This window comes from Drosophila yakuba, chromosome 3L (genome assembly GCF_016746365.2).
Source record: "Drosophila yakuba strain Tai18E2 chromosome 3L, Prin_Dyak_Tai18E2_2.1, whole genome shotgun sequence".
In the NCBI taxonomy this organism is placed as follows: domain Eukaryota; kingdom Metazoa; phylum Arthropoda; class Insecta; order Diptera; family Drosophilidae; genus Drosophila; species Drosophila yakuba.
In genome coordinates, this window is record NC_052529.2 from 5,077,101 (window position 1) to 5,104,049 (window position 26,949).

Sequence of the window (26,949 nt, forward strand, 5' to 3'; positions counted from 1 at the left end):
GTTGTTGCGAAACCAATTATAGGGGGATATAATAAAAAACTTATTATTAAGTTAAACAATGATTAGATGAAGCTCTTTTGTGGCCATTCTCATTCTCAAATCACCTTTCGATTCTCGTGACCATTTGGTTTTTTGTTTTATGTCGATTCTGACTAATTTCAATAATTAATTTATGCTTCCCATTAAATGTTAACGTTCTTTTTCGGCAGCTTTCACTGTGCGCGTGTCCCAGACTGGCGGTCTACGACTGGCAATCGATTGGAACCAGAATTATCTACGGAGAATCTGCCTTGGTTCGGTAAACGGTAAACAAGTCGAAACACCTGCAAAACATCCAACTTATCCAACTTGTTTGCCATTCCAGAGAGTTCTTCGTTTTTGGTTTCAAAGACAGACTAACTGTAGGTCAAGTGACTGATCGACGTTAATTGGATGAAACAATTTGTTTAGTCAAATGCAGAGGCGGAAACGAGAGTAAGCATTAGCATTAATGGGCTATTTTAAGACAATTTATTGAGGCGGTTATAAATCTTTCAAGTACCCCAAATATTTTGAGGTGTTGCAATAAATATTTCAGGGCCTAGATCATCATTACTACCTTACGAAAGGGTAACATTACTTTGTGAATCACTGTGTGCTTTTTTGGTAGTAATATTTTATGCCAAGAGTATACCAGAGTTTTCAATTGACTTTTCAGCATGTTGTTTGCCGTGCTTCAGTTGTTGTTTGTTATACTTTTTTGCGTAAAATATTAAATATTCATATTGCCTTTGGTAGACGTCGCGGTGAATGTGCGGAAGCTTCGTCAAATAAGGAATTCCACACACTATTTACGAAGCATATTGTCTAGAATCGTGATAAAATAAATATACGGGAAAGGTAGAATGGCCTGAGAATCTTGGCTTAGACGAGGTCATATTAAAATTATATTACAGCGGCACAAAAAGTCTTCGTTTTTAAGCTAGCTCTTCTTACTAAGAAAGATGTCAAAAAAAGAAGTTAGTGAGCCGCTAAAAGTGTTTTATTTGTTGTTTATTCACACGCGTACATTCAAATGCTAAACAAAACTGGTGACAAGATAACAAGGCGTGTCTGACACCAAACAAAACCTCTTGGTAGCAACAGCGGCCATAAAAGATATATTCAAAAAACACGGGGCTGATTTTGGGGCCCTTATCAGGAGCGATTATCTGTGTTTATTTAACCCGGGTCGCACAACAGGTCGCATACGTAATATGTATGAACGTTTGGAGCAAAACAAAACGAATATTGAGAGGCACGTGAAATCGCCTGGGTTCTGACTATAGGCAGGCATATGGTAATAAATTTAAAGAAGCTTCGATTACCGGCATTTAGCCAAAAACTCCTATGTCGGCTTGAGGCTTTTGATTCACTTGATGCGATATCTGGTTCCTGTATGCAAATTGGGCAAAAGTAGTCGTCTTGTTTCCGTACACACAAGACACGATGATGGAAAGATCAAAAAATATTTAACGGGTTATATTTTTTGTATATTGTCATTAATATAAATAAGAGTCAGCAGTGCCTTTATATACATTTTATCACGGAGCAGACAGCTGCACTATATTGAAATCGATTGTTGGCCACATAAATCTGTCCCGCCCTTGTCATTGATATACGAATCTATGGAGTTATAACCGTTGGTAGAACGATGCTATTTAGACGCAAATGACACATTTTGCAAGTCAAATCGCTGACTCAATAGACAATGGCCGCAAATGGCATAAGCAGCCAATAATGAATGTTTCGCGGTAGATCAAATTTATGAATGTGAAACCTAAGATGCCAGCGGACCAAAGCATTATTAATTAAATTTTAATTTTTCTAATACCCGTAAAAACACAAAACAAATTGTTGTTGGGTGTTTATTATTTTGGGTAGATTATGAAAAATACTACTACAATTTGTATGTTTCATCTTGGGCCGTTGACAAATATTCCATCAATCAATGCAAGTGAAAGGCAGCAAAAATGATGTCACATGATGGGTTGAGAACCATTTTAAAGTGGGCTTATAGCTATAGTTATATTCATGGTAACATCTTTACAAAGTCCGTTGGTAGCTGGGTCGAAAATGGTTTAACAATTTCCTGTGTTTGAGCCACTTAATCTTTTTAGGACGGCCTTGATATCAAACAAATCATTTTTATTGGCACTGCATCTGTGGCTCAAGTGGCTTCATTCACTTGACGGTGGCAGGTGAATGTATTTCCCCACACATACGCATGAGAAACGGAAATGATGTACGACCGAAAGCCGTTAAATTTGCTTATTGTTGCCACTAAGGTCAAGTGAAGATACAAACAATCATGCCAGCAGTCAATCCAATAAACGAAAGAGGGGGCAAAAGTTCGGCAGGCAGATGGGCAAGCAATCTACAAATTGACATGGTTATGTTTTGCCTATTGAAAACACAATCACTATATATGTATCCAGAATCTTGTCGTTGCCTATGTTATCTTTTCGGTGACTAATCTTTCTCTTGGATAAACTGCGGCAAGATTTTTGCATACTGGAATAGAGCCACTTCAATATGAAAATATTATTCTAACAAAATATTATGCAAATTATTTCAAGTAGGAGACAAAATGAAAGACTTAGGCAACAAACTTTAATTGAGGCACGCGCTGTGAAGAGACAAATGGCGTTAAAATTAGAGTACACGCACTGCAAAAAATTAGGAGGTGCGAATTTTATTTTTTTAATAAAACTTTGATATTTTTTTTATTTCTTTATCCTCTAAATATTACATTTGCATTAAAAAAACCATATTCGCTCTTTTTAGATCAAAAGACTTAGGCAATGAACTTGCCCGTACTCATAGTTATCAATAATTTAAGACTCTGCATTGAATGTGTAGCATAATTCTTATGATTAACTTTTACGTTGCTTATATTTTTAACAGTGTAGATCTCTGATCTTTTGGAACTTTTTTTTTGTGCGTCATGACTCGTGACGACATTAAAGTGATCGTCCGAAGGGTCCCGGCGGCCTCTTCTAGTTACCGATTCTTCTCAATTCGTTTCGTTTTATTTAATTTAAATTTTGATTTGAATTGCCGCTGATATCGTTGTTGCTATTGGTGCTGAACGGTGCTGCTTCTGCTGTTAAGACATTGTTTTTGCCTTATTTATAACGCGGTGTGCGGTTTGTGTCTCATCGGGTTTTCGTTTTTGGCGGTCGCCGTCGCTCTACCCAGACTCTCTTAGACCCACGTAGCGAACTGAACCGAACCGGACGGACTGAACGGGCGATATAGTATAAATTTCAAACCCACTGACCAGCTCATCATCATTTGTGCTTTGAACTTCTTAAGTGTAAATTGCTCGTTCGCTTCTGCTCGAGAAAATTTCGTGAAACCCCAAAACCAAAACAATCAAAAATGGTATGTGATCCTTGCAACAAGGACAATGAGTCGTAGTGATCTGCTTTAACCAGGATAAAAACCAAAAAAAAAGAAAACCAAGTGAAAAGTGATTTATAAAACTATTCAAATCAGAAACCCAAAAATAACTCTTACCACAAGTGCCAACCAACCCGGACTTAAGTGTTCTAAACGACTTCATCAACGCGCTGTCCCGTTTCGAGTGCTCCTCGGGACTTGATTCACTTCACACCCGTGCCGGAGCCACGCACATAATTATGCTTCAGAATGTTCTTAAAATAACAATCTCACTCACGGGCAGCTTTTTAAAATTCTTTCAATTTGTACATGGCAGATTCTTAAGCTCGTCCATATGGGATATTGCTTGAGATTATAAAAAAAAAGGCTAAGACTTCCAATGTTATACAAATTATTAACTTCATTATATTAATACAAATACTAGATTTGTGTTCGTAAAATTGTGGTTTTATTAAGATAAATTTGCATTGTTGTAAATTAAGTTACGCATGAATAGTTCATATTTTTCTGAGCAAGTTACTGCAGTCTTATATTTGTGCTCAGTGTACCAATTAGTCAGGATAAAGTCATTCAGTAGCAGAATAAATGGTTAATATATTTTTCTTTCTTTTTTCAGAAATTCTTTTTGCTGTTGGCTTTGGCCCTTGTAGGCATTGCTGCTGGAGCTCAGCTGCCTGACTCCGCCACCCAGGGACCCAATCCCCAGGATATTGCCACTCCCGAGCCGGAGTACATCGATATCGACGAACCAGCACCGGTGGCTGCTGCACCTGCTCCTCGTCCTGTGGCCGCTGCTCCCCGTCCCGTCTTCGCCGCCCCCGCTCCCCTCGCACGACCAGTGGCTCGTCCTGTGGCCGTGGCCCAATCCTTCGTCCAGCAGCCCGTCCAGCAGCAGATCGTCCAGAGGGCTCAGTACGTGGCGCCGGTGGCTCAACAGGTGGTGTTGCCGCAGCAGCAGCAGCAGTTGGTTGGTCACACCTACAGCAACAGGGCTGGATACCAGTACCGCCGTCCAGTCTATGTAAGACGTTTCTACCGCCTGCGCCGCTACTAAGAGGACGCAGCTAGCTCTTAACTATATTTAATACGTGCTTGACAATCCCAGTAATTCCTCCTATTTTTGTCGTTTCTCTTCCTTCTCCTCCTCTCCTCACCTGCCCGAATCGACTTTCTACGCACCAATCTTCAACTCAAAAACCAATCAAAATCAAAACCTAAACCTAAACCGAATCAAGCATTAACAACTACCTAAATCAATACACACACATTACCACGCACTGATCCCCACTATCAATCTATCCAACTATGAAAAAATCGTATTATAACTATCCTAATCTTAGAACGAAACCATCAAAGAAACGACCAACAAGAACAAGTCAAGATCAAAAGCATAAAGAGCGAAGTACAAAGAGACAAATGATGTTCTAAAGACAAAGATCGAAAAACGAAGTATTCAGTTATTGTTGAATTGCCCAGTAAAGTACGAATAAATAAACGTAAATTATTTGTAAAAATGATAAACAAATTTTTGGTTCAACTATTTCATTCATCTGCCAAGGCCAATCAAACTGGTCGACCAAATGGGGGAAGAGTATCAGGTTTTAATTATATTATTCACAGCTCATCAAGGCACAATAAAGTGTGTCGAAATTGTACAATGATTCGTTCTCGATTTGATGAGTACCCCCCATCGTCATCATTTTGGTGTTGGTTCCTCATTAATCATGGAATGCCATGAGGAAAATGTATTTTCCAGCTGATATAAACATTTGCATACGGAAGCTGCGTATCTGCGCACTTGGGGTCGACCTATTACAAAGTGGCTGGAAAATAATTTCTGTGTTGCGTGGTGTTGGCACTCATTAAGTCTACACTGGGCTTAAGTGGTGCGACTCTGTCGGCCAATTAGGTTGGAATTATTTATGCAGCTTCTTGCACGACTCTTGACGGGTCGTAAACCGAAACTAGCCGCAACTTAAACAAATAGAAATACATAAATCTACTAGATTACTTTCAAAATACATTAAATTGAACCGGTTTAAACATCTTCTGAACCTGCCAAGTAGTCCCAAAAATACACTCACACGACCACTGGCCACATCGTCAAATCAGAAGTGTAAACAATGCGATTTAAAAGCCATAGCCATAGTCTGTCCGGGTGGTCAGCTTTGGAGACAATGTACTTTTGATTGATGGATTGATTGTCAATTTGATTGCCTTGCCTCAGCTTCTATTCAGGGGCATTAACAGTCACTTTTGTCAGTGAACTATGACAAACTGGGTCTTGATCTTTCCACTCCACTTCGCGCCACTCGACTCCTTTGTATGCCAGTGGTGACAGGCGGGGAATTCATCATCGGAATCCATCATCGGCGCTTCCGTCTTTGTTGGGATTTTACATTTATTCCCTGGGTCAAATGGCAATAATAGGTAGTTATGAGCTAATGATTGGCTATTGATTACCCGGAGTTACACATCCACATTGCAACTTGTTTTAATTGATTTACTAATTTGTATTCGCTCTTACACATCATATAATATTAATATTTAAATATTAATGTATTTGTTTGTATTAATTATAACTTCCCTCGCAACAAGCATTATTGCACACTTTATGTGTTACATTGTTGACTTAAAGGATTTTCTTATAGCTGCCAGAAAAGAAAACTGTTATACTCTCATGTTGAAAAGCATACAATAAGGCAGCATTACTAATTAAGTTTCTTTTAGATACACGACCGAAAAATAGACTACATTAATTTATAAAACTTCAAATGAAATTCAAACGAACTAATTTTGCTAAAACTATAATGTCGCTAGTGCAACTTATCCTTATCCTTAATATGCAATTGTATATATGTAAATATACATAATAGCTGTCATAATTTTTATTTTAAAAAACAAAAACAAATTAATGGAGGTCAACGTAATCAATACATACCGCATGAAAAAATCAAATTACTTTTATTAATGATTTTGTAATCTGAATATCGTGTAGGTCAGTTTTAATAACCATTTTAAATTACATTTGATTAATCTTGTTCTGTTCGTGTTAATGCACTTATTAATTTATTTTCTGATTTTGTTAATTGATTGTTCGATCAAGATAGGCAGAGTTATATTTATCATACGCACAGTATGCACATGCAAAACACGAAATATTAATGTAGTTATGATCCACGTCTACGACTAGAATGATCCGATATAAGCTGACTTCCAATTAGCATTTCGTCTATAATGCATCAGCAAAATGATCGTGCCAAAAAATAAGGAAACAAATAGTTGGTTTCATTAGTGGCGAATAAGAAACAGGCTAGACCGCCTGGTCTCGAGTGGGGTCATCAGTTTTGCTTTCTAAAATCAATGATTTGACAGATAATTTATGGGCCATGTTTATTTAAACGGCGCTACTAAGAGCAACAACCGTAGATAAAAGTCTTAAGTTAATCATCGTTGGGCGTTCAAACGAAGATAAACGTAATAATCCAATTAATTTGCATTTGCTGACAGAAAGAAGCGGGTGGCTATAAGGGGAAACGAGTTCCCAGCCATTAGATCATGAAGTTGATTTGCATAAAAGCAATTCATTTTGTCAACAAACATTCTGCAAAAGATCTTCTCCATCGATGGCAGCACCCACAAAAAATGTTCAACTTCCTGATCGCATTAATTTCACTTTCGCAGCATCGTGGGCGGATTAAAAATAATAAAATACCTCCAGTGGTCTCAGGCGTATCTTCACACCTCTTAAACAATGCCAGCGATTGTCTCAAGCAATTAAGGTGGTATCATAAATTATAAGAACGTCGTTTATTGAAGCTTAGCCACATTTCGACCCATAAAATTAGAGCTTATTGCCGTTATGGCTGCTAAGTTCAATTACTCAAAGTTGGGTTTTTTTTTTGTGGGTTTGTCAATAAATCAAGCCGGAATTGGCCATAGAGCATTACTCAGTCTAGTTCCCAAAATAACCACAACTGGATTGTCAATGAATGAAACTGTTCTCTGCCTCGCAGATGCCTTGGAGATATATTTTTAGCACTCCCGGGGCAATTATGCTGTCTATCGTGGCACTTGAGCCGAGTTCGTGGTCTTGGCCTACCTGGCGATAGGATTTTCCCTTCTCAAGTTCAAGATCAGAACAGGATATAAAACACGCTGGGGAAAATACGTTTTCACAGTGCTAAGCTTTATTTCGTTTTTAGTGCAGGCTGAGCTAGGTAAACAATAAATAACTACTGGTAAATACACGTCACACTCAAAGACAACAAATAAAAAATGGCTGAGGATGATGGCTATTTAGAACAGGAACGGCTGAGCCGGGGGATCGTAGTGGTATCCATCGTCATGGGACTCCACGATCTTCTGGGGCGGCAGATAGGTGTTAACGGGTTCCTCCAGGGGAGCGGCGTACGATGGGATCGGGATCTTGAAGGTGGGCACCACAGCTGGGGCGACGTAACGGGGCTGCTCCACCACGGGTGCAGGTGGCAGGTAAGCGGGCTTGGGTGGGTTGATCTTCACCACTGGTGGTGGAGGTGGCACATAGGCAGGCTTGGGTGGGTTGACCTTGACAACCGGTGGTGGGGGTGGCAGATAGGCGGGCTTAGGTGGGCTGACCTTGACAATCGGTGGTGGAGGAGGCAGATAGGCCGGCTTAGGTGGGTTGACCTTGACAACTGGTGGTGGAGGAGGCAGATAGGCGGGCTTGGGGGTCCTGACAATCGGGATCTCGGGCTTCACGGTCGCTGGTGGCAAGTAAACCGGAGGAGGCAGGGTCACAGGAGCCACACGAACGGTCACGGGTTCCGGGGGCAGATAAGCCGGAGCCGGAGTGGGCAGCTCAAAGGGGATGCTCGGTGGGTCATAGTTGTAGCCAGGATGATCGTGGTGATCATGGTGATCATGACCGAACAAATGCGAGACATCAGCGGCTACCAGAGCCAAGCTGCACACAGCCAGGATAAGGACTTTCTGAAATATACAATGGAATCCATTTAAGACTCTAAATTATTATCCTTGGAGATGAAAAAACACAAACCATATTTGTGGTGGAACGTTCTTGCTGCGACGACGGCCTCTAGCAAAGTGATACAGTTTCCGGCAAGTGCTTCTTTATTTATACAGTTAGAGAACCTGAACCTGAATCTGAATCTGAATCAGTGGTCGCTATAAAGCTATCGCGTCACGTTATTACCTCTGGCCAACGCCGACGCCGCGACAGACGACCTGACTGCGATCCATCTATATCTATCTATATGGCCCGGTTGTCAGCTAAGCGTCGTTTAGGGGTCTCGCCCCTTTGGCAGCCGGCAGTCCGGTATTGGGAATTGGCATTCAATTTTTATTAAATCTCTTAATTCGAAGTCATCTCGTTGCGTTGGCTTTTGTTTTTTGGCCCGGCCAGGGAGCTCTTTATGGCTGGTAGTCATAAACGTGTTGGGTTTTACGATCACCGCTGCGTTTGCCAAGTATTTTAAATAGTTTTCTGGTTAGGCAATTATTGGGATAAATAGTTTGGAGTACTTTTGCAGTTGCCAGACTATTTATTTCCTATGCTTGCCTATGCCTTAGTCATGATGGGCTACCAAACTTCTAACATAAATTACTTTATTGATACCTCCAGATTGGGATTGAATTAAATTAAATAAGAGTAACTTAATATTTAAAAAGTAAAACTATAAAAAAAACCCTTTTCAAAAGAGCATACTCAATTCGTTAGGGCTGTAGTTAATTAGTTCAGTCCAATCTTTTCAAGGCAACTTTGAAAGACTTGCCCCATCTGTGGGCAACATTGAATGAGGTCAACTGTCGCCCCATTGCCGATGGCTGCAATTGGCGATTAGCGATTTTGGGTCGCTTTGAAGCTTTCTGTAACCGACACCGATCAATCCCTATATATACTCGTATTTTTAAACCAAAACTAACATCATTTTTCATCCGTAAAGACAGTAATTATAGACACTGCAGGTGATGATCGAGCTGAACTAAAGCTAAAACCGAAGCTCTTTGGCTATTTCGGTTGATTGGCCGCAATCAGATTTGGGGGTCAGATTGAAATCCACATGGATCCCTTGGGGGCTGGGTGACAGAAATTTGGGTTCGATACCTTGACCTTGAGGATGGGGTAAGAGTGCGAGTGGTGTAATAGTGAATACTCCATTTTGTTTTCTTGTTAAAATTGCTTTTAATTTGTACAGCTTAAAACTAAATGCAGTGCTTCTGTTTTTGGGTTTTGTTTTGTTTTCGTTGCTCGATTATCCTAGTGCCTAAAACGGCGATGTGGTGGCTTGTAGTGGTAACCAGGCTCGGCGTCGGGAATAAGACTTGGAGCAGGGCCCAAGGGCAGGGCGTAGGAAGGAATCGGGATGTGGAAGTCTACCACTGGTTGGGGTGGCAGATATTTGGGCTCGGGCTTAGGAGGCAGATACTTTGCGACGGGCTCTGAAGGTGGCAGGTACTTAGTCTCCGGCTCGGCAGGAGGAAGGTACAGCTTCTTGGGAGCAACTGGTGGGGGTGGAGGTGGTGGTGGCAGACTGGGCGCAACCTTGGGTGGCAGATACCTTGCCGCAGGGGCAGGAGGCAGGTACTTCACCTCCGGCGTCGGAGGAGGCAGATACTTCGACTCTGGTGGACTGGGAGGCAGATAGGTGGGCTTGGGTGCCACAACTGGCGGTGGTGGTGGAGGAGGCAGGCTGGGAGCGACCTTGGGTGGCAGATACTTGGCCACCGGCTCGGGGGGCAGGTACTTCACTTCGGGCTTTGAGGGAGGCAGATAGGTGGCCTTGGGCGGAGGAGGTGGTGGCGGTGGGAGGGCAACCTTGGGAGGCAGGTACTTCTGGCGAGGTTTCTCTGGAGGTCCGTAGCTATATCCACTAGGAATATCGAACTTGGCCTCCTGATGATGATGATGGTGGTGATCTGGCTGATAGTGCAGATCAATGTGCAGATCATGATGATCGTGCGACAAGGCAGAATGGTGGTGGGAATGGGCATCATAGTGGTGGTGATCATGATCGTGGTCATGGTGGTGATGGTGATCATGGTCATGATCGTGGTAACCTCCTCCGTGCAGGTGGGAGACATCTGCTCGAACGCAGATGCCAAAGCCTGCCAGGGCCACAAGGATCAGCATGGGTTTCTGTAAAATAACCACGAGTTAGGTCATCTTAATTGGATAGGAGTAAGGTGCTACTGTTTACCATTTCCTTCAAGAGATAATCCACCGATCGAGATGATGTTGCTGCCGTTTGATGGCAACAGGTAGTAATGTCAATAACGTCGATGGTCACCGCTTTTATACAAAGATTGTGGCTTCCTCGACTCTCGGCTGACTCTTTGGTTTTCTTCACACTTTTCTTGGTTTTCATGAACTTGAGGCCGGCCAATTATCGGCGTGTGTTATCTCCCTCTACCCCAAAACAATTAATGCGATTTCGACCAAAATTAGCTCTGCACAACAAAGCAGCTCATGAATATGCAGCGGATGCGACGAAATCCCAGACAATTGACGGTGATTGACTCGGCCATCTGCACCACTTCTGCCCCATCCCAATAAATATTGGGGAGATACCGATGCTAATGGGGTTAACAAAACAGCGTTTATTGAGATGGTTTTAACCTTATATAAACCTAAGCCTAGTGGAGCGAGTCAAAACAAAACTAATCCGGGGAAATCTTCCATGTTCACTTCGACGGCGATTTGGCTCAGAAGGTGAACTCTTGGGCGGGCACATCGTAGTGGTAACCCGGTTCCGGCTGTGGTGGTGGGGGTGGCAGGTAGGTGGGCGCCGGCGTGGGTGCAGGTGTCGTTGTGGTTGTGGTGGTGGTAGTGGTGGTTGGTGGTGGGGGTGGTGGAGGAGGAAGGTAGGTGGGAGCAGGAGTGGGAGCGGGAGTGGTGGTGGTGGTGGTGGTAGTAGTGGGAGCGGGAGTGGTAGTGGTGGTAGTAGTAGTAGTGGTGGTCGTGGGTGGAGGAGGGGGAAGGTAAGTGGGCACTGGTTTGGGTGGCAGATAAGTCGGTGGTGGTGGCGGCGGTGGTGGCTCCGTCGTCGTGGTAATCACAAATGGTATCTCCGGCTTGGGGTAGTCATAGCCATAGCCATGTTCATGATGCTCCTCCAGGAGTTCCAGCGGCAAATGCGAAACATCTCCGGCTGCGAAAGCCAGCAGGCAGGTGGCAAAAATGAATAACTTCTACAATAGGTAAGAAATCGTTAGATTCAGATTACAATTCAGATCTACAACTGACCACACTCACCATCTTCCTTATGATATGTCTGACACCTTGAGCTCTTAAACCACAAATGATTGAACGTTTGCATCCGCGGTGGTTTATTTATAGTCAAAATTCTAAAACAGATCGATACTGTCCATGGCGCTCTAGAGGCCAATTATTATCATTTAAATCGATATAACACCGCTAGCCCCACGGCATTCTTTGTATCTGTAAATGTATCTGTATCTGTATCTGTATCTGTAGCGCTCTCCGTAGCCATGTTTATATGAATGATTAGCGCCACAATAGTGCTCCGAAGTTGACAGAGGAGCAGCGTCAACATCGCCAACATTGTTTCGGCACCATTAAGCCTCAACGGGGCCCTTTTGAGCAGATTTTCATCAAAGTCGTCACTTGGGTTTTCATTGTTACGGTATTAGAGGTAAGACTACACTTCCGACGGAACCTACAAAAGCCCATCACACAAGAAAATAGTATATAAAATAATTTGAAATCTTATTAAAATAAATGTTTGGTAATTCTTTGCATTCTGATATGGAATGCTCCAGAAATCTATGTAAAGTAAAAAACTATTTTATGGGTAAATTCATATAATTCATAATTAGTAATTTATTTTATGTGTAAATTCATAGAAAATTAAATGCATATCAGCTGTCACTGGCAGCCATGCACCTTAAGATTTGTAAGTGATATTTATTTAAAGCTACTACATTTTATTTCTCAGTGCATCTGAAGAGTTAGTTCCGTCGCTGGGAGCGTTGTAAGCGTGCTCCACTGGCTGTCATAAATCATTTAGACTTCATTTATAATAATTATGGCTCGCGCTGCCTTTTGCAACTCAAGAAGTTTGAGTGGTCAGAGTTTCATGGACAGATGGACAATGAAGCTGTCTGCTGGACATGATTTTGCGGAAGCAATTCAGTTACAGATCAGTCGAGTTATAGTGCAAAGGCGGAGAAGATGGTAAGGAGCTTATAGTTAACCGAGAACCGAGGAAAATTAAGACTATTTTCAAAATACATTTTCATTTGAATGGTGGCGGTCTGAAATTATTTAAATTTATTTAGAAGTAGACCCATATATTTATTTTGAATGAAATTTTGAACAAGTATAGCAATATTTCATTTTATTCTAAAGAATAATATTAACATAACATATTTTTCCAATTATACACGATGTTTACAGAACTATAAAACTATTTTAAATAATGTCTGGGCTACTGAGAACTCTCCACTGATTGGAGACCAGCTAAAATCAACTAATTAGTTGGATTAGCGTCTTCAGCCGAGATTGCATAAACAAACAGACGATACTGGTCTGGGTATAACTATCACTTTTATTTCATAGCATGCCAAAAAACCATGGGTTGATGAACTGCCCAGTAGAGATGGAACTGATCGATTGTCAAGTGCCGGAATTGGATGGCGTGTGCTGAACCATCCTCGTTTCTGCTCGCCTTTGGCCAAAATGCGAGTAATTTATGCCGATTATGAAATTAATTGTCGTTCTTTATGGGCATCCATCTCAGCGCTGGCTAGGCCTCAGCTGCTGTGATCCATCGCAAATCTTTGCAAATTTTGTGATTTCTCAACCGGTTTGGATTAGAAATATTTGGTCGAGCAGAGACATTTTCTGCTTCGCTTTTTATGAATTCACCACTCTAAGCGGTGAATCTCGTTCTGAGCCGCGTCCAAGGCGAAAAGTGTTTGGAATAAGCCCTGGCCAAGGGCCTGAATTGTGAAAGGAACGCAGCTAGATCTCGATTTGATTTTATTGTTTATTATCTTTACGAAACTTTGGTACAAATTGGAATTACTAAGGTGGGTATTTAGCTCTTGAAGCGCCGACTGGGCACCTGGTATTTGTATCCATGGATTTTCTTGGAGATAGTTGTGCTGGATGCTGCTGGTTCCACTGGTTCTACTGGCTCCTCCAGATCCTCCGCCTGGCCAAGTTCGGCATCGGAGGGAGCCACTGGGATGGCATCCTGGGGGAACTCCTCGCCCGTGGGAAACTCGTTGTTCACCTCCAGCTCCAGTTCCGTGACTTTGGGCACATCGTAAACAAATCCATTGCCAGATCTCACCAACTGGGAGACATCTGCTTGGGCGGCCACACAAATTACCACAAGTATGAAACTGATTACCAAAAGGCGCTACGGAGTAAAAATATTTAATAAATTTAATAAAAACCAAAAGCTTATTTAGGCGCATACATAAAAGTTATTTTAGTTTTTGCGTGCAAAGCTAGAAGTGTGTATTCTCTTGATATGAAAACTAGATTTGCTAAATCAAAATAGTAGCAATAAATTATAGTGCTCAAATCCAATTATGATAATTTTCTTATGATGCATTCAGTAGTCTCTCTATTGAAAAAAGCCAGTTTTGATTGAATTATTAAACAAATATTTAAAAAGTCGATATATGATTGAAGTGCAAATTTGATGAACAATCAAGCATCAGCTTATGCTATGCAGTGGACTTGTTTTACTTTTTTTTAAGTTAAATGTGAAGTGTTAAGGCTTGAACTTCTGTAGTTTTGAGTTTTTAAATTGATTGAATAGCTCTTTGGGGGTATTACAATACGAATTAGTAGTGGTTACAAGCTACTGAAGACGATGGCTTACCATGATGTTAGATGATCTTTAGCTGGGTATTACTGCGAATGGAAACCTTTAAGAATGCCGTAATAGTTGTCGCTGCCAACGGCGCGTTGCTCAAGCGAATGCAGGCGCCGGCGATCGGGCCCAAACTATTTATACTTCTATATGTTCGCCACATTTGCCTCATTTTATTAATTGCGCCAAGTCGTCTTGGATCGTGATGACTGTGCTGAAGCCAAAACATAAACCGAACCAGTGGAACAGTGAGCGGCCCTAGATAAACAAACAAACGAATCGATGTTTTGGGCCAAATGCTGGTGCTACCGCTACAGCCGATCGGGCACTCCACACAAAATGCTACAACATCTCCATCTCCAACCACATAGCCATTGCCAAGGCTAAGACTTGTTTTTGTGGGGTCAAGTGTCAGTGCGTTGCTTTTGTCTCTGGCGCATTTGTTCGTCGATTTGTATGCGAACTAATGATTCTGACAGATCAGTGTTTGCTCCCATCCACGTGATCCAAGTGGCTCATCACGTCTTACATTCAATTATGCAGCCCTGCCCGATCGATGGAGCATATAAAGCGCTTTAATGCGTCGCTTCCACACGTTTCCGTTCCATTGGAGTTTATGGCTGCAAAACTGCCGCCGATGATCGCACAATTTATCCACGCCAACTTGACATTTTGATTATAGTATAGCAACGCATTTCAGTAGACATTGGAAGATTGATGGCACTAGCCATTTGGCCATTGATTGGATTGCTTTATGTCTAGGCGGAAATTCCACCTGCTGTGAAGTGCCAACGGGATCTGAATGGAGACACACCCACTTGTAGTTCACCCAATCGAGGCGAACAATGGAAATTCAATCGCTGCAATATAAATTAACATTTTATCCCAAAGTTGTAAAACTCACACTTGATTGTGGCAAAACGGTAGTACTAGGAGGTAGTATTACACAAGACAAGACCGTAAAAATTATATCTCAAACCTACTTTAAGTATTAAAATTGTTAGCAAAATTGTTGTCTTTTATTAACTTAGTCTTACTAAACTAACTTACTTCTGTTAACCTAACAGATTTATGTCAATAAAATAAGACTTCTGTAAATTCGCTGTCTAGAAAACGAAGCATACTTTTCAGGCTCACTGGGTCACATTGAAAAGTATTGCATAACCCAAGGCGCATATAAAATGAAAATAATATGTGAACCATGAGAACCATTATCCAAAAAATCACAGTAAATAAATTTTAAATTATATTTTCAAAATAACTTATAAATTAATATGGATATTTTTTTGAGTACCTAAATAGACAGCTATTCATAATTGATTTAATTTTAATGACTATAAGCCACTTAGGTGGAATTACGATTGCCAAGCTTTGTGTTGCTTATATTGTCTTGTTAAATTCCCGACTAATAAAATGCAAATTTTTAAAATCGTATGATTTTTATTTTCACGGTTACATAAAGTGGTCTTGGCTTTCCTGCGATTGGGAAAGGCCAAGCCACCCATTCACAATTCGTTCAAAAATATGGCTAATACTTAATCTGTGTATTTACAACGAGCTTCGAGAGCCTAGAAGTTGAACGCGGGCTGGGGGTCGTTGGGGTAGCTGTATCCCTTCTGGACGGGGGGCAAGTACTCGACCTTGGGGGTCACGTACACCTTCGGTGGTGGTGGGGGTGGTGTGTAGACGACGACCTTCTTGGTTGGGGGTGGGACGTACACTGGTGGTGGTGGTGGGGGTGGGGTGTACACAACGACCTTCTTGGTTGGGGGAGGCACGTACACTGGGGGTGGGGCGATCACCACCTTCTTGGTGGGAGGAGGCAGGTACTCAACCTTTGGTGGTGGAGGAGCGGACACTTCGAATTTCACGGAAGGCTGGCCGTAGTGGTAGCCATCGTCCTTGAGGATGCCAGTTGGAGGTGGGGTGTAGACAACCTTCTTCGGTGGTGGTGGTGGGGGTGGGGTGTAGACGACAACCTTCTTGGTTGGGGGAGGCACGTACACTGGTGGTGGTGGTGGGGGTGGGGTGTACACAACGACCTTCTTGGTTGGGGGAGGCACGTACACTGGGGGTGGGGCGATCACCACCTTCTTGGTGGGAGGAGGCAGGTACTCAACCTTTGGTGGTGGAGGAGCGGACACTTCGAATTTCACGGAAGGCTGGCCGTAGTGGTAGCCATCGTCCTTCAGGATACCAGTTGGGGGTGGGGTGTACACGACCTTCTTCGGTGGTGGTGGGGGTGGGGGTGGGGTGTAGACGACGACCTTCTTCGGTGGTGGTGGTGGGGGTGGGGTGTAGACGACGACCTTCTTGGTTGGGGGAGGCACGTACACTGGGGGTGGGGCGATCACCACCTTCTTGGTGGGAGGAGGCAGGTACTCGACCTTTGGTGGTGGAGGAGCAGCAACCTCGAATTTCACGGAAGGCTGGGCGTAGTGGTAGCCATCGTCCTTGAGAACACCAGCGGGCTGAGGGGTGTAGACGGGGCGAGGGGGTGTGGGCCTGGGCTTGGGGGCCTCGTAGACCACTACTGGTGGGGCAGACTCGTGGGGCACGTAGGGCACATCGATGACGACCGGGGCGCGTGGTGGGGCATAGTGGTATCCATCCTCCTGCAGGTTGTTGCTGTGCGAGAACAGATGCGAAACATCTGCGCTGGCCACGGCCACCAGGGCAAAAGCGATCAGGAATTTCTGCGAAGAAAACACAGATCGGTAAGTAAAGCGGCATTTGGGTATTCACAGATATTCCACGGTCTGCTAGCTCGGTATTCGTATCCACCACCGAGTGCAGTGCACTAATCCTTGATCCTCCATTTCGATTCCTCGGCCTACGGTCTTACCATATTGCTCAGATCCAATTCAACACCTCGAAGGTAGAGTTGTGACTGTGCCTTTTCTACTCGGGTCTACATTATTTATAGTTCAGCGCGGCTCAGGATGGACAAAAGAGATTTCATGGCAGAAGCTTCTCGCCGGAGCACCGAAAACTAAACAGAACCTGCTTGGGATGGCTAACCGGCTGCTGCTGACGTCTCTGATTCTTCTGGCTACGCAACTCCCTCAGAACGACACCCATAAACTTGCGGTGTATCTCGTTCTCTGTCACGTCGCAGGCGAAATTTTATATTTTGGCGACAAATTTAGATTTTGGCCAGGGCAACAATATTTAAAAAAAAAAAGAAGCCCCTAGCACATCCAAGTAGAACCCATCTATAATATAACCACCACCTATAATAAAAATCATAATCCAAAGAAAGCAAAAAGACTACTTTTAAATACGAGTATGTGAGATAACTTAAAAGCTGAGTTTGCGCTTCGTGAGCTGTTTGAATAGATTTAATTTAAATTCAAGAAAAACCGGTGAAATATGGACGAAAAATGGCGTGGAAGAAGTCAGAAAGTGGAGGCGCAGAAATGCTGGAATTCGGGGGATGGAGGTCCCGCATGGGCACGCAATTTCATGCTCGATAATCTGCAAATATTTGGCTAGTTGTGATCGATGACCAACAAGGGGTGCTTCACTATTTGACAGCCAATTTAAGGCACTTCGAATTCGGCAAATTCGCACTTCACGACATGGACAAGGGCACTCTTTTAATGATCCCCCACATAAATCTAGTTTAAAACCGCGTTCCACGCTGGTTAGCGCGACGAAAAGCATAAATTAATTTCGCATTGATTTGGTTCTATAAAAAAAAAACTAATTTGGATGTTTTATTTATGAGAGCGCTTGTGGATTTGCATAAATTCTCCCAAAAGTTTCGCCAGTGGCCTGAGGCACCAAATTATCTCTCTCTCTCCAAACATAATTATTCACACTCTCGAAGGGCCGTGAATGTTGCCCTTCATCCAAACGTCATCCAGGTGCATGAATCAGTCATCGGGAATGAAACCGGTTCCACATGCAGTGCCCTCCTCGAACTGACCTTTGCCATGGCCTGTTGCAAGGACAACCACAATCCCAATTTAACCCACTGTTCCAGATTCCTGTTGCTCTTTTTTAAAGGCAATTGATAAATCGATAAACACAAGTCGAAAGTTGCACTCTTAAACTGATTTTTAATGTTGTCCGTTTGAATTCCTACGATCAAACTTGATTGTTATACAATCGATTTGAATTTTAATGGAATCCATTTATTTTTGCCAGTTAATTGCTTCTCGATTCAAATACATTATTATCCTCTTCGGCTATGACGTACAAAATGGCTAGTATGGCTAGTATTCCAAGAATTCTCACCAAACGTGGCTAGGTCGATCGTTGACCGACGCAATATTTTTGGATTCATGCTGTACTATTTTTAGAATTTCGGGGGTTTTTCGCTTAATTTCCATTTGGAAGTCGTCTTGCGTAATCTATAGGGCAAATCTCTTAATATCAACGAAATCTGGTTTGCACGTCATACTTAGTGCGAACTATCAACGTCATGATTTGGACTATGTCGTCAATCAAGTGATTATTAAACATGCCATAGTCATCGATTAATCTCGATGCCTAATTTTGAATGGCTGTTAGCGACTCTAGCAATTTGTCCGAATTTGATATGTGTGTTTTGACCCGAGCGGATCAAAGTTTCCGGCGTTTAAATGAGTTCTCACACACGCTAATCTACACGCTAATATGAAAAATTAGCTCTGATTACTTCATTCGACGTGAAAACAACGCTTCTTCTGCCTGCGGTTTAATTAGATTAATGCTGGGTAAATGCCACAAAACGGTAAACGAGTTTGCAATCTGCAGTCCCCAAATATACAACAAATATATATCATAGCAAATGTGTATTTCAGCCAATGAATTTGCTTAGCGTTTTGTTGAAATAGCCAAATATGTGCACCGCTAAACACGCGTGCGGTGTATTGGGATTTGGGATCTGAGCCGTATAACCGATCCTGAAACCGGTTCAGTTAGTTTGGTGAATGCTTTAGAATTTAGTGTTTATAAATTTCACATTAGGTATTGGGCGTAATTAAGAACAAGTTTATTCTCTTCATTCCTATGAGTGAGTTCTTCCATAACCAAATCCAAGACCAAATTCCATCCGAATGCACGCAAATAATTTTGAAAACTCTTTATCAATCCTAGCATAATGTCAGACATTAATCTTCAATGGGGGAATATAATGGGGGGAATCAATTAGCGGTCAGGCAACGGAAGCCAAGTTAACACAGCCAACCAGCTACAGGCCAATATATACTGGATGTTTGGCAACTTTTTGTACGAACAAAACGAAACCGCGACGACACACCAACACAGCAGACAAAAGCTAAAGTTCATTAAGAATACAACAAAATTTCTTTCTGGCTGTATAAATCTGCATTAAGAGCACATAAATTTCAAAAATTATTAACATCATCTTTGAACCAACCGTTGTGACTAACATTTGCGGTTCGTGTCTCTGCTTACTCTGTTAAGGTAGCTAATTTTATTAACAGCGGCCATTCAAATAATTTAGCAGAGCACGAACTCAAGTACTGAAAACCGTTATTATACCCGTTACTCATTGAAATTAGAGGGTATACTAGACTCGATAAAAGGTATGTAACAACTTGAAGAAATCTTTTCCAGCCTAATGAAATATATTCATTCTTGACTGCGATCACCAGGCGAGACGATCTGCTATATTAGTAAATATTTTTATATTAATATTTTAGAAATAGATATTAAATATTAAATTCGTACCCATTACTTAGAGCACCGTTCCGTATGGTAGACATAGTATATCTGTGCTGAATCATCTACCCAAAATAGTAATTATACCAAACATCGTGACAAACTGCATTCTTACTTCAGAGCCAAATACAAAATAAAATTGTGCCTTATTAGTTAACCCATAATAACAAAGAAAAGTGAAAGTATTTACCAAAACAAATATATGGACTTGCCAAGTTACTTTTTTTAAAAAAGATTTTAACTCAAATTGATTCAAGTAATTGTTTTATGGCTGACATGGAACCCGCGTCTGGACTACTGCTTTTTTATTTATGGTTCGCAGTCGCAACCGCATTTCGCCAGACGACTGCAATCAAAAAGACAATATCGATACAGATGCAAAAAAATAGCAGCTGAATTTTATTAGATATACTATATGTTTGGGGTTCTACCCAAAATGTCTTATAAATACCAAATGTTCTGCTTGCAAAAAAACAGTTTAATTGTTCGACTTTGTGTGATCAACATGGTGGGTTTCAATCGGCTTGGATTTAATAATTGTGGGATTAATGGAAAGTTTTTCTGCGGCCAGCGTGTCCTCTTTTTGCCTTTTGCAGTGGCTCTCTTGGGAGTGGTCGGTGCGACTTCTCTGTCCAGGACATACTTGCCGCCTCAAGTGCAGCGCCAGGTGATCTCTGTTCCCAGGATTGAAGTTCAGCCCCAGATCATTCAGCGCCAGGTGGTTCAGCCACAGAACACCTATCTGCCACCTCGGGTGGTGCCACAAGTGATTTCCGTTCGTCCTGCTCCACAAGTGATACAGATAGCTCGTCCTGCTCCACAAGTGGTACAGATAGCTCGTCCTGCTCCCCAAGTGGTGCAGATAGCTCGTCCTGCTCCCCAAGTGATCTCCGTGGCTGCTCCTCGTAACACCTATCTGCCACCTCAAGTGATTAGTCCTGCACCACAGGTGGTGTCCATTGCTCGTCCTGCTCCACAGGTGGTTTCCATTGCTCGTCCTGCTCCACAGGTGGTGTCCATTGCTCGTCCTGCTCCACAGGTGGTGTCCATTGCTCGTCCTGCTCCACAGGTGGTGTCCATTGCTCCCCAGGTGGTATCCATTGCTCGTCCTGCTCCACAGGTGGTGTCCATTGCTCGTCCTGCTCCACAGGTGGTGTCCATTGCTCGTCCTGCTCCGCAGTTGATCTCGGTAGCTGCTCCGCGCAATATTTACCTGCCGCCACAAGTCATCGCTCCCCGGAACACCTACCTGCCGCCCCAGTAAGATGCATCATCATCCGATACAACATTTCTAAGCAACCACCAACTCAACTGGTTTGTGGTTTAACCCACAACACCAACTATATTCTAATGCTAATTCTCCATCACGGCAAAGAAATGCAAAAATACATTTAATGAGTTTATTTGTGTGTCTGACTTGATACGATTAGCATATTCTCAAATTGGTGCGAAAAAACAATAAAGAAAGCTTTGAAAGATAAACAATAACATTGTTTAGCTTCCAGACCATTGGAGGGCGTCAATTCAGATCAGATAACGTAATTATGCAAAAAAGGGCCCCAGATGCCAATAACCCCAAGCGGAAATGTTTGAGACACCTAATATCTTTGAAGTCGCGATCTTGAGGCTTCCCTGAACAATTAATCAAATCAGTCAATCAATCTACTTAGCGGAACATTAAGTTATTAGCCTGAGCAGTTTGTTGAGCTTAAGTGGATGAGCTCTACGGCTGACTAGATAGTTTATGACCGGCTAATTGCAATACCTCTTGTTCTGGATCGATTTAAAAATAGCTCTCTGCTACTGTTTTCATTATTCCAATATAGAGACTTAGTTTAATCAAAAGCTTGGGTGAATTAAAAAAGCTCTTCTTCAAGACAAAACTCAACCATCAGGTTTGCAATAAAATTGTTTTGGCCAAAAAAATTAAGCTGTGATACGTGTATTCTTATGAATATTTATATTTCGCATGACAGTAAAAAAAATGATAGTTTTTAATCCAAACTCCATGGCGTACCTAACTGATAAAAACAAGCCCCATCTGGCGTCGTGGTCGAGGTATCTGTTCGCCCAATTAAACATATTTTTGGACGCGAAGAAAAACGTTTCGTTGATTTATGATACTCAGCACTTCCGTTTGGAATCGCAGATTCGCCGACTTGTATAAAAGTACAGGAGTCGCCGGTCTAAGATATTATTCGATTCTTTGCTCCTAAAGCAAACAGATCATCTAAAATGGTAAGGATCTGTCTTCTCTATTGCTGATTGTATTTGATTGCATATTATTTCTCGTTTATTTTTTTTTCCCTGCAGAAATTCATCATCTTGACTTTGGCCGTGGTTGGCTGTGTGGCCGCCGAATCGGGCTACAACTACAATGCTCCCCGCCAGGCAGCCGCCTCTGCCCCGGCTCCAGTTTTCCAGCAAGCCGCCTCTGCTCCTGCCCCAGTGAGGACCTACGTGCCGCCTGCTCCTGCTGCCTCTGCCCCAGTGCAGTCGTTTGCCCCTGCCCCAGCTCCAGTTGCTGCCCCTGCTCCCGTTTTCCAGCAGGCCGCCTCTGCGCCAGCTCCAGTCCGCACCTACGTGCCCCCAGCTCCTCAGGTGCACCACCATGCCGCCGCCTCAGCTCCAGCTCCAGTTCAGTCCTTTGCTCCTGCTCCTGCTCCAGCTACCTTCTCCGCTCCCGCTCCAGCTCCAGTTTTCCATGCCGCTGAGTCTGCTCCCGCTCCAGTGAGGACCTATGTGCCACCTGCACCACAGGTTTCCCGCGCTCCCGCTCCTCAGGTGCACCGTGCCCCTGCTCCGGCTCCGGCTCCCCAAGTTCATCACCACGCTGCCGCATCCGCTCCCGTGCAGAGCTTCTCGGCCCCAGCTCCCGCCCCCGCACCCGTGCAGTCCTTCGCCCCCGCTCCCGCTCCTGCTTTCGAGTCCTCCGGACCGGTGTTCGAGGCCGCCGCCTCCGCCCCCGCTGCCGCCCGCTCCGGATACGATTATAGCCAGCCCGCCGCCAGCCAGCAGGGATACAAGTACAAGACCGTCCGTCGCCGTGTCTTCAAGCACCGCGCTTAAACGATGATGATGATACGATAACGAAATGCGACAATAAAATGCGAATATTAAATTAATAAAAAAACATAGTTTTATTTGAGCATCGAGACACTAATAAAGATAATATGATAATTAGATGATTATACAAGAATGACATGGTGTATAGTTATAGCAAAAGAAGCACCGAAAATAAAATTATACATTTTTTAAAAAATAATCAGCAAAGAAAAATAACTATTTCGCACGATGCATAGAGCAACAACCTTAAATTTTTATTAATTAATGTTAATTAGCACTGGAATGCAGTTTTTCAATGAATGAACTAAGATAATATGGCCTTAACTTCATAAAATACATCCAGAAGATTGACCGCTAGTAAAATAAAGTCAAGTGCCTCGACCATCAGATACCCGTTACTGATATATTGTAAACGAGAAGTTCATTATTTTTTTGGCCTTTCAATAGAAATTGGCAAGACAAAAATAAAATCGAAACAAATTTAATTATGTTTAAAGTCACCAAGGAGGCCTGTGCTTTATTTTTGTCTTGACCATTACAAACCTTCCTTTGTTTCTGAAAAAAATGTTTGAAGCTTAACTTTCATTACTAGGCCAAACTCACAGGTGGTCATGGAGTTCAAAGAACCCATGTGTTATCGCATAAGTGTGCAGTGCACTTAGGCCAATAAATTTAAACGCTTTGATCTGACAAATTTACGGGACACTTTCGCTGTGCTTCAGTATAATTTCAATAGAATTTAAATTGGCGGCTATTCAATAAAAACAAATGGGTCACATAAAGCGCGGAATCGATTTCTCACGCTAGGCAACAGGTTTCGCTTTCAACTTTGTTCTTATTTTTGGGGGCTCGCGATGCAACGCCAAAGATCGCAAAGAGAGTATATAAGTTGCATCCACAGCTGCTTAGAGTCACTGGCACTTGAGCAATGGTAACAGATCAACGATAAGTCTGAGTTCCGAATTTCACTACTACATTTATATTTTAGAACATCCTTGTGATCCTGGTTTTATGCCTTATGGCAATCGGATGTCTGGCGGATGTTTCCCATGTGAAACACCACAAGCACCAGCGGCATCATCACTCCAGGGATCATGAAGATGACGATGAGGAATCCCACTATCAGCATTCCCATGAGGAAAAGGAGGTGGAGCAACCTTTCTACAAGAAGGAGAAGCACACCAGTGAAAAGGTGGTTTACCACAAGGAGGAGGAACACGAGGAGCCCAAATACTACAAGGAGCACACGGAGCATCACCATGAGGAGCCCAAAAAGCAGCGAGTGGATCACTACCATCACTATGACAAGAAACCCGAAGTGAAGACCCAGCACATCCACTACAAGCATAGCAAGCCCCATGTCCGCACGGATCACAACCAGGACTTGTTCACCCCAGCTGCTACCCAAGTGGTTCATCGCCGCCGTCGTCCTAGTCGAATTCTATACGCCAGTGCCCCCAACTCGGTGTTCCACACCCACACACAGATCAATGTGCAGTCTCAGGACTCGGAATTGAATTCCCTTACTCGCCCAGATCCCGCACCTGGAGCACAGGATCCTGCTGCCGCCCAAGCACCGACTGGAGCCCAGGCACCAGGTTTCCGACCCAACTGCCAGTTTGGACCTGGCAACGTACCACCTGGCTGTGGACCCTCTGATCCCATAGGTGCTCAGCTTCCAGCCAGCGCTCTGGCACCCACTAGTGGTAATCTTCCGGCCAATCAACCCGTTGCCGGTGGTCAATTGGCTGTTCTGGGCAATGGCCAGCGACCTCCACGTCCAGGTGGCTATGGAGGTGGATATGGCAACCGACTGAACTTTTTCGTAGATCCTTCGCTGGGCGCTCAGCTAGGAGCTATAGGAAATGCTGCTGGAAATCAACAGGCTGCCGGAGGAGGTCAGCTTGCAGGAGGAGCTCAACTTGGAGCAAGCCAAGGATTCGACCCCTCTTTCGGTGCCCAAGCCGGAGGAGCTCAACTTGGAGGGAGCCAAGGATTTGACCCCTCTTTCGGTGCCCAAGCCGGAGGAGCTCAACTCGGAGCGAGCCAAGGATTCGACCCCTCGTTCGGTGCCCAAGCTTCTGCCGGAGCTCCATTTAACAATGGTTTTGCAGGAGGTCAAGCTCAAAGACCTGCGCAAAACCAATATGATCCCAACCTACAGCTAGGTCGTCCTTTTGATCCCTCCTTGGGTGCTCAATTGGGCGCAGGTCAGGGTGTTTCTAACCAAAGACCAAGTGGACAGGGAGCATTTGATCCTGCTACAGGTGCTCAATTAGGCGCTGGTCAGGGTGTTTCTAACCAGAGACCAAGTGGACAGGGAGCATTTGATCCTTCTACAGGTGCCCAACTTGGAACTGGACAGGGTGTTCCTAACCGGAGACCCAATACACAAGGCGCCTTTGATCCCGCTTTGGGCGCTCAACTTGGAGCTGGTCAGGGCGCGCCTAATCAGCGACCGAGTCCAGCTGGACAGGGAGCATTCGATCCCAATCAGGGACAATTCGACCCCTCCATTGGAGCCCAATTGGCGGCGGGACAAGTGCCACGCCTCAACAACCGACGTCAGCCCAATCGATCCAACTACCAGGGCCTCAATGTGCTGAATGGCAACGTTTTCGGACAACCCCATCTCCAGGGACCCACCAATGCGCTGGGAAACCAGCAGGACACCAACATCATAGATGGCAACTTCTACAGCGATCCCCATCATGGACACCAGCGTGCCTTGGTATCAGTTACTCCAAATCAGCGTTCAGTCCTGATTCCCGACGACGATGATGCGGATGATGATGGGCAGCTAGATTTTCTGGGCTTTGCGGCCAGTCAGAAGAGGTCCACCTATATCGCTCCCAAAAAACTGCGATCTCATAGGAGCCCTTTAAAGCAAAGGAACGTGGATCTTAAAACATCTGCTTCGGAGTACGACACTGATTATCGCGAGGATGGCTATCACTACCAGAAGCCCAAACATTCATTCGAGTTTTAAGTTTTTGAAGCAGAACATATTATACCCTAAATAAAACCATACTTATCAGCATTTGCTACAAGAGCACTCAAAACAAACTATGTGTACATCATTTCAAATAATTAAAGCATACTTTCAGGCGAAAAAGTATGGTGGTTATTTCCGTTTCCGCTCAAAGTGGCTTTAAAGCTGAGCTTTACCAATTGAGCTTCAGTTTAAGCTTTACACCAGACTACCATTTTCAATAGAAAAAGATCTAGATATTTATAAACAATATATGATAGCTTTGTTTGTCTCAAATGATGCTTAAATTACATATATTTACATAAATATACACGTGCAAATAGATTAGGGCATTTATTTTCTGGCCACATCTGCGATTGCCTTTGATGGAAAAGATTTTTATATTGGCCATTAGGGTACGCGGAAAGAAAACTAGTTCAGAGCTATATATAAGTAGAGGCACAAAGCGATTTCTATATAAAGAGAGGCAAAAGGAATTGTCGACATAAATTTATGCAATCATTTAGATTCGATTCTCATGCAAATCCAATCAACCGAAATCAAAATAGAAATAAAACAAAATCTATTGTTTCAAAAGGCAGCAGATCTTGGCCAGTCGACTGCATAGAGGTGAGCTGGCCAAAACACATTCAATGGATCCATTTTTGGCCCGTCGCATTTGTGACCTATGGATAAAAGGCTGCGTGTATGTTATCTTTTTGTTATGATTATTTTTTGCGCAGACTAAGGCGGGCCTTAGTAATGTTTAAATTCGGCAATCAATGTCAATATTAGCGAGTGGACTCCTAAATCAAATGTTGCCATTCCACTGCCGGCTTGCGCGTCTCTTTTTGGCGAACTGTAGGTCAGAGAGGATTAGTCCATATCGTCGGCTCTTGACCCAATACACCGACCCATAGAAAGCTATTAGCTACTCCCCATAAATCAGCGCACTTCTCCTGG

The 26,949-nt window shown here is 43.3% G+C and overlaps 9 protein-coding genes across 9 annotated transcripts; 4 read left to right on the forward strand and 5 right to left on the reverse strand.

Annotated features, from left to right (window-relative positions):
- The first annotated feature begins 3,252 nt into the window (after positions 1–3,252).
- LOC6532970 (cell division protein ZipA) lies at positions 3,253–4,937 on the forward strand. Its single transcript, XM_002093669.3, has 3 exons — positions 3,253–3,405; positions 4,040–4,444; positions 4,764–4,937. The coding sequence occupies exons 1-3, from the start codon at positions 3,403–3,405 to the stop codon at positions 4,815–4,817; spliced, it is 462 nt and encodes a 153-aa protein (XP_002093705.1). The 5' UTR covers positions 3,253–3,402; the 3' UTR covers positions 4,818–4,937.
- A 2,654-nt stretch (positions 4,938–7,591) lies between these two features.
- LOC6532971 (proline-rich extensin-like protein EPR1) lies at positions 7,592–8,572 on the reverse strand. The gene is made up of 2 exons (XM_002093670.3): positions 8,465–8,572; positions 7,592–8,397 (listed from the first exon to the last, which is right to left on the reverse strand). Exons 1-2 carry the CDS (start codon positions 8,465–8,467, stop codon positions 7,723–7,725), a joined length of 678 nt encoding a protein of 225 aa, XP_002093706.1. The 5' UTR covers positions 8,468–8,572; the 3' UTR covers positions 7,592–7,722.
- A 1,024-nt stretch (positions 8,573–9,596) lies between these two features.
- On the reverse strand, positions 9,597–10,670 carry LOC6532972 (extensin-1). The gene is made up of 2 exons (XM_002093671.3): positions 10,626–10,670; positions 9,597–10,564 (listed from the first exon to the last, which is right to left on the reverse strand). Exons 1-2 carry the CDS (start codon positions 10,626–10,628, stop codon positions 9,686–9,688), a joined length of 882 nt encoding a protein of 293 aa, XP_002093707.2. The 5' UTR covers positions 10,629–10,670; the 3' UTR covers positions 9,597–9,685.
- Positions 10,671–11,005: 335 nt separating this feature from the next.
- LOC6532973 (formin-like protein 3) lies at positions 11,006–11,715 on the reverse strand. Its single transcript, XM_002093672.4, has 2 exons — positions 11,681–11,715; positions 11,006–11,616 (listed from the first exon to the last, which is right to left on the reverse strand). The coding sequence occupies exons 1-2, from the start codon at positions 11,681–11,683 to the stop codon at positions 11,131–11,133; spliced, it is 489 nt and encodes a 162-aa protein (XP_002093708.1). The 5' UTR covers positions 11,684–11,715; the 3' UTR covers positions 11,006–11,130.
- Positions 11,716–13,422: 1,707 nt separating this feature from the next.
- LOC6532974 lies at positions 13,423–14,381 on the reverse strand. The gene is made up of 2 exons (XM_002093673.4): positions 14,286–14,381; positions 13,423–13,814 (listed from the first exon to the last, which is right to left on the reverse strand). Exons 1-2 carry the CDS (start codon positions 14,286–14,288, stop codon positions 13,488–13,490), a joined length of 330 nt encoding a protein of 109 aa, XP_002093709.1. The 5' UTR covers positions 14,289–14,381; the 3' UTR covers positions 13,423–13,487.
- A 1,315-nt stretch (positions 14,382–15,696) lies between these two features.
- On the reverse strand, positions 15,697–17,232 carry LOC6532975 (extensin-3). The gene is made up of 2 exons (XM_002093674.3): positions 17,122–17,232; positions 15,697–16,972 (listed from the first exon to the last, which is right to left on the reverse strand). The coding sequence occupies exons 1-2, from the start codon at positions 17,122–17,124 to the stop codon at positions 15,845–15,847; spliced, it is 1,131 nt and encodes a 376-aa protein (XP_002093710.3). The 5' UTR covers positions 17,125–17,232; the 3' UTR covers positions 15,697–15,844.
- A 3,199-nt stretch (positions 17,233–20,431) lies between these two features.
- On the forward strand, positions 20,432–21,434 carry LOC6532976 (MAGE-like protein 2). Its single transcript, XM_002093675.3, has 2 exons — positions 20,432–20,457; positions 20,521–21,434. The coding sequence occupies exons 1-2, from the start codon at positions 20,455–20,457 to the stop codon at positions 21,211–21,213; spliced, it is 696 nt and encodes a 231-aa protein (XP_002093711.2). The 5' UTR covers positions 20,432–20,454; the 3' UTR covers positions 21,214–21,434.
- A 727-nt stretch (positions 21,435–22,161) lies between these two features.
- On the forward strand, positions 22,162–23,082 carry LOC6532977 (skin secretory protein xP2). Its single transcript, XM_039374199.1, has 2 exons — positions 22,162–22,187; positions 22,263–23,082. The coding sequence occupies exons 1-2, from the start codon at positions 22,185–22,187 to the stop codon at positions 23,016–23,018; spliced, it is 759 nt and encodes a 252-aa protein (XP_039230133.1). The 5' UTR covers positions 22,162–22,184; the 3' UTR covers positions 23,019–23,082.
- A 926-nt stretch (positions 23,083–24,008) lies between these two features.
- LOC6532978 (collagen alpha-2(I) chain) lies at positions 24,009–26,075 on the forward strand. Its single transcript, XM_039374198.1, has one exon. The coding sequence runs from the start codon at positions 24,034–24,036 to the stop codon at positions 26,002–26,004; it is 1,971 nt and encodes a 656-aa protein (XP_039230132.1). The 5' UTR covers positions 24,009–24,033; the 3' UTR covers positions 26,005–26,075.
- The last annotated feature ends 874 nt before the right edge of the window (positions 26,076–26,949 follow it).

Bases quoted from the DNA above. Each gene is read 5' to 3' on its own strand.
- LOC6532970 (XM_002093669.3), top strand. The intron at 4,445-4,763 runs GTAAGACGTTTC...TCCTAATCTTAG, and splicing joins AGTACCGCCGTCCAGTCTAT to AACGAAACCATCAAAGAAAC.
- LOC6532978 (XM_039374198.1), top strand. From the start codon at position 24,034: ATGGCAATCGGATGTCTGGCGGATGTTTCCCATGTGAAACACCACAAG.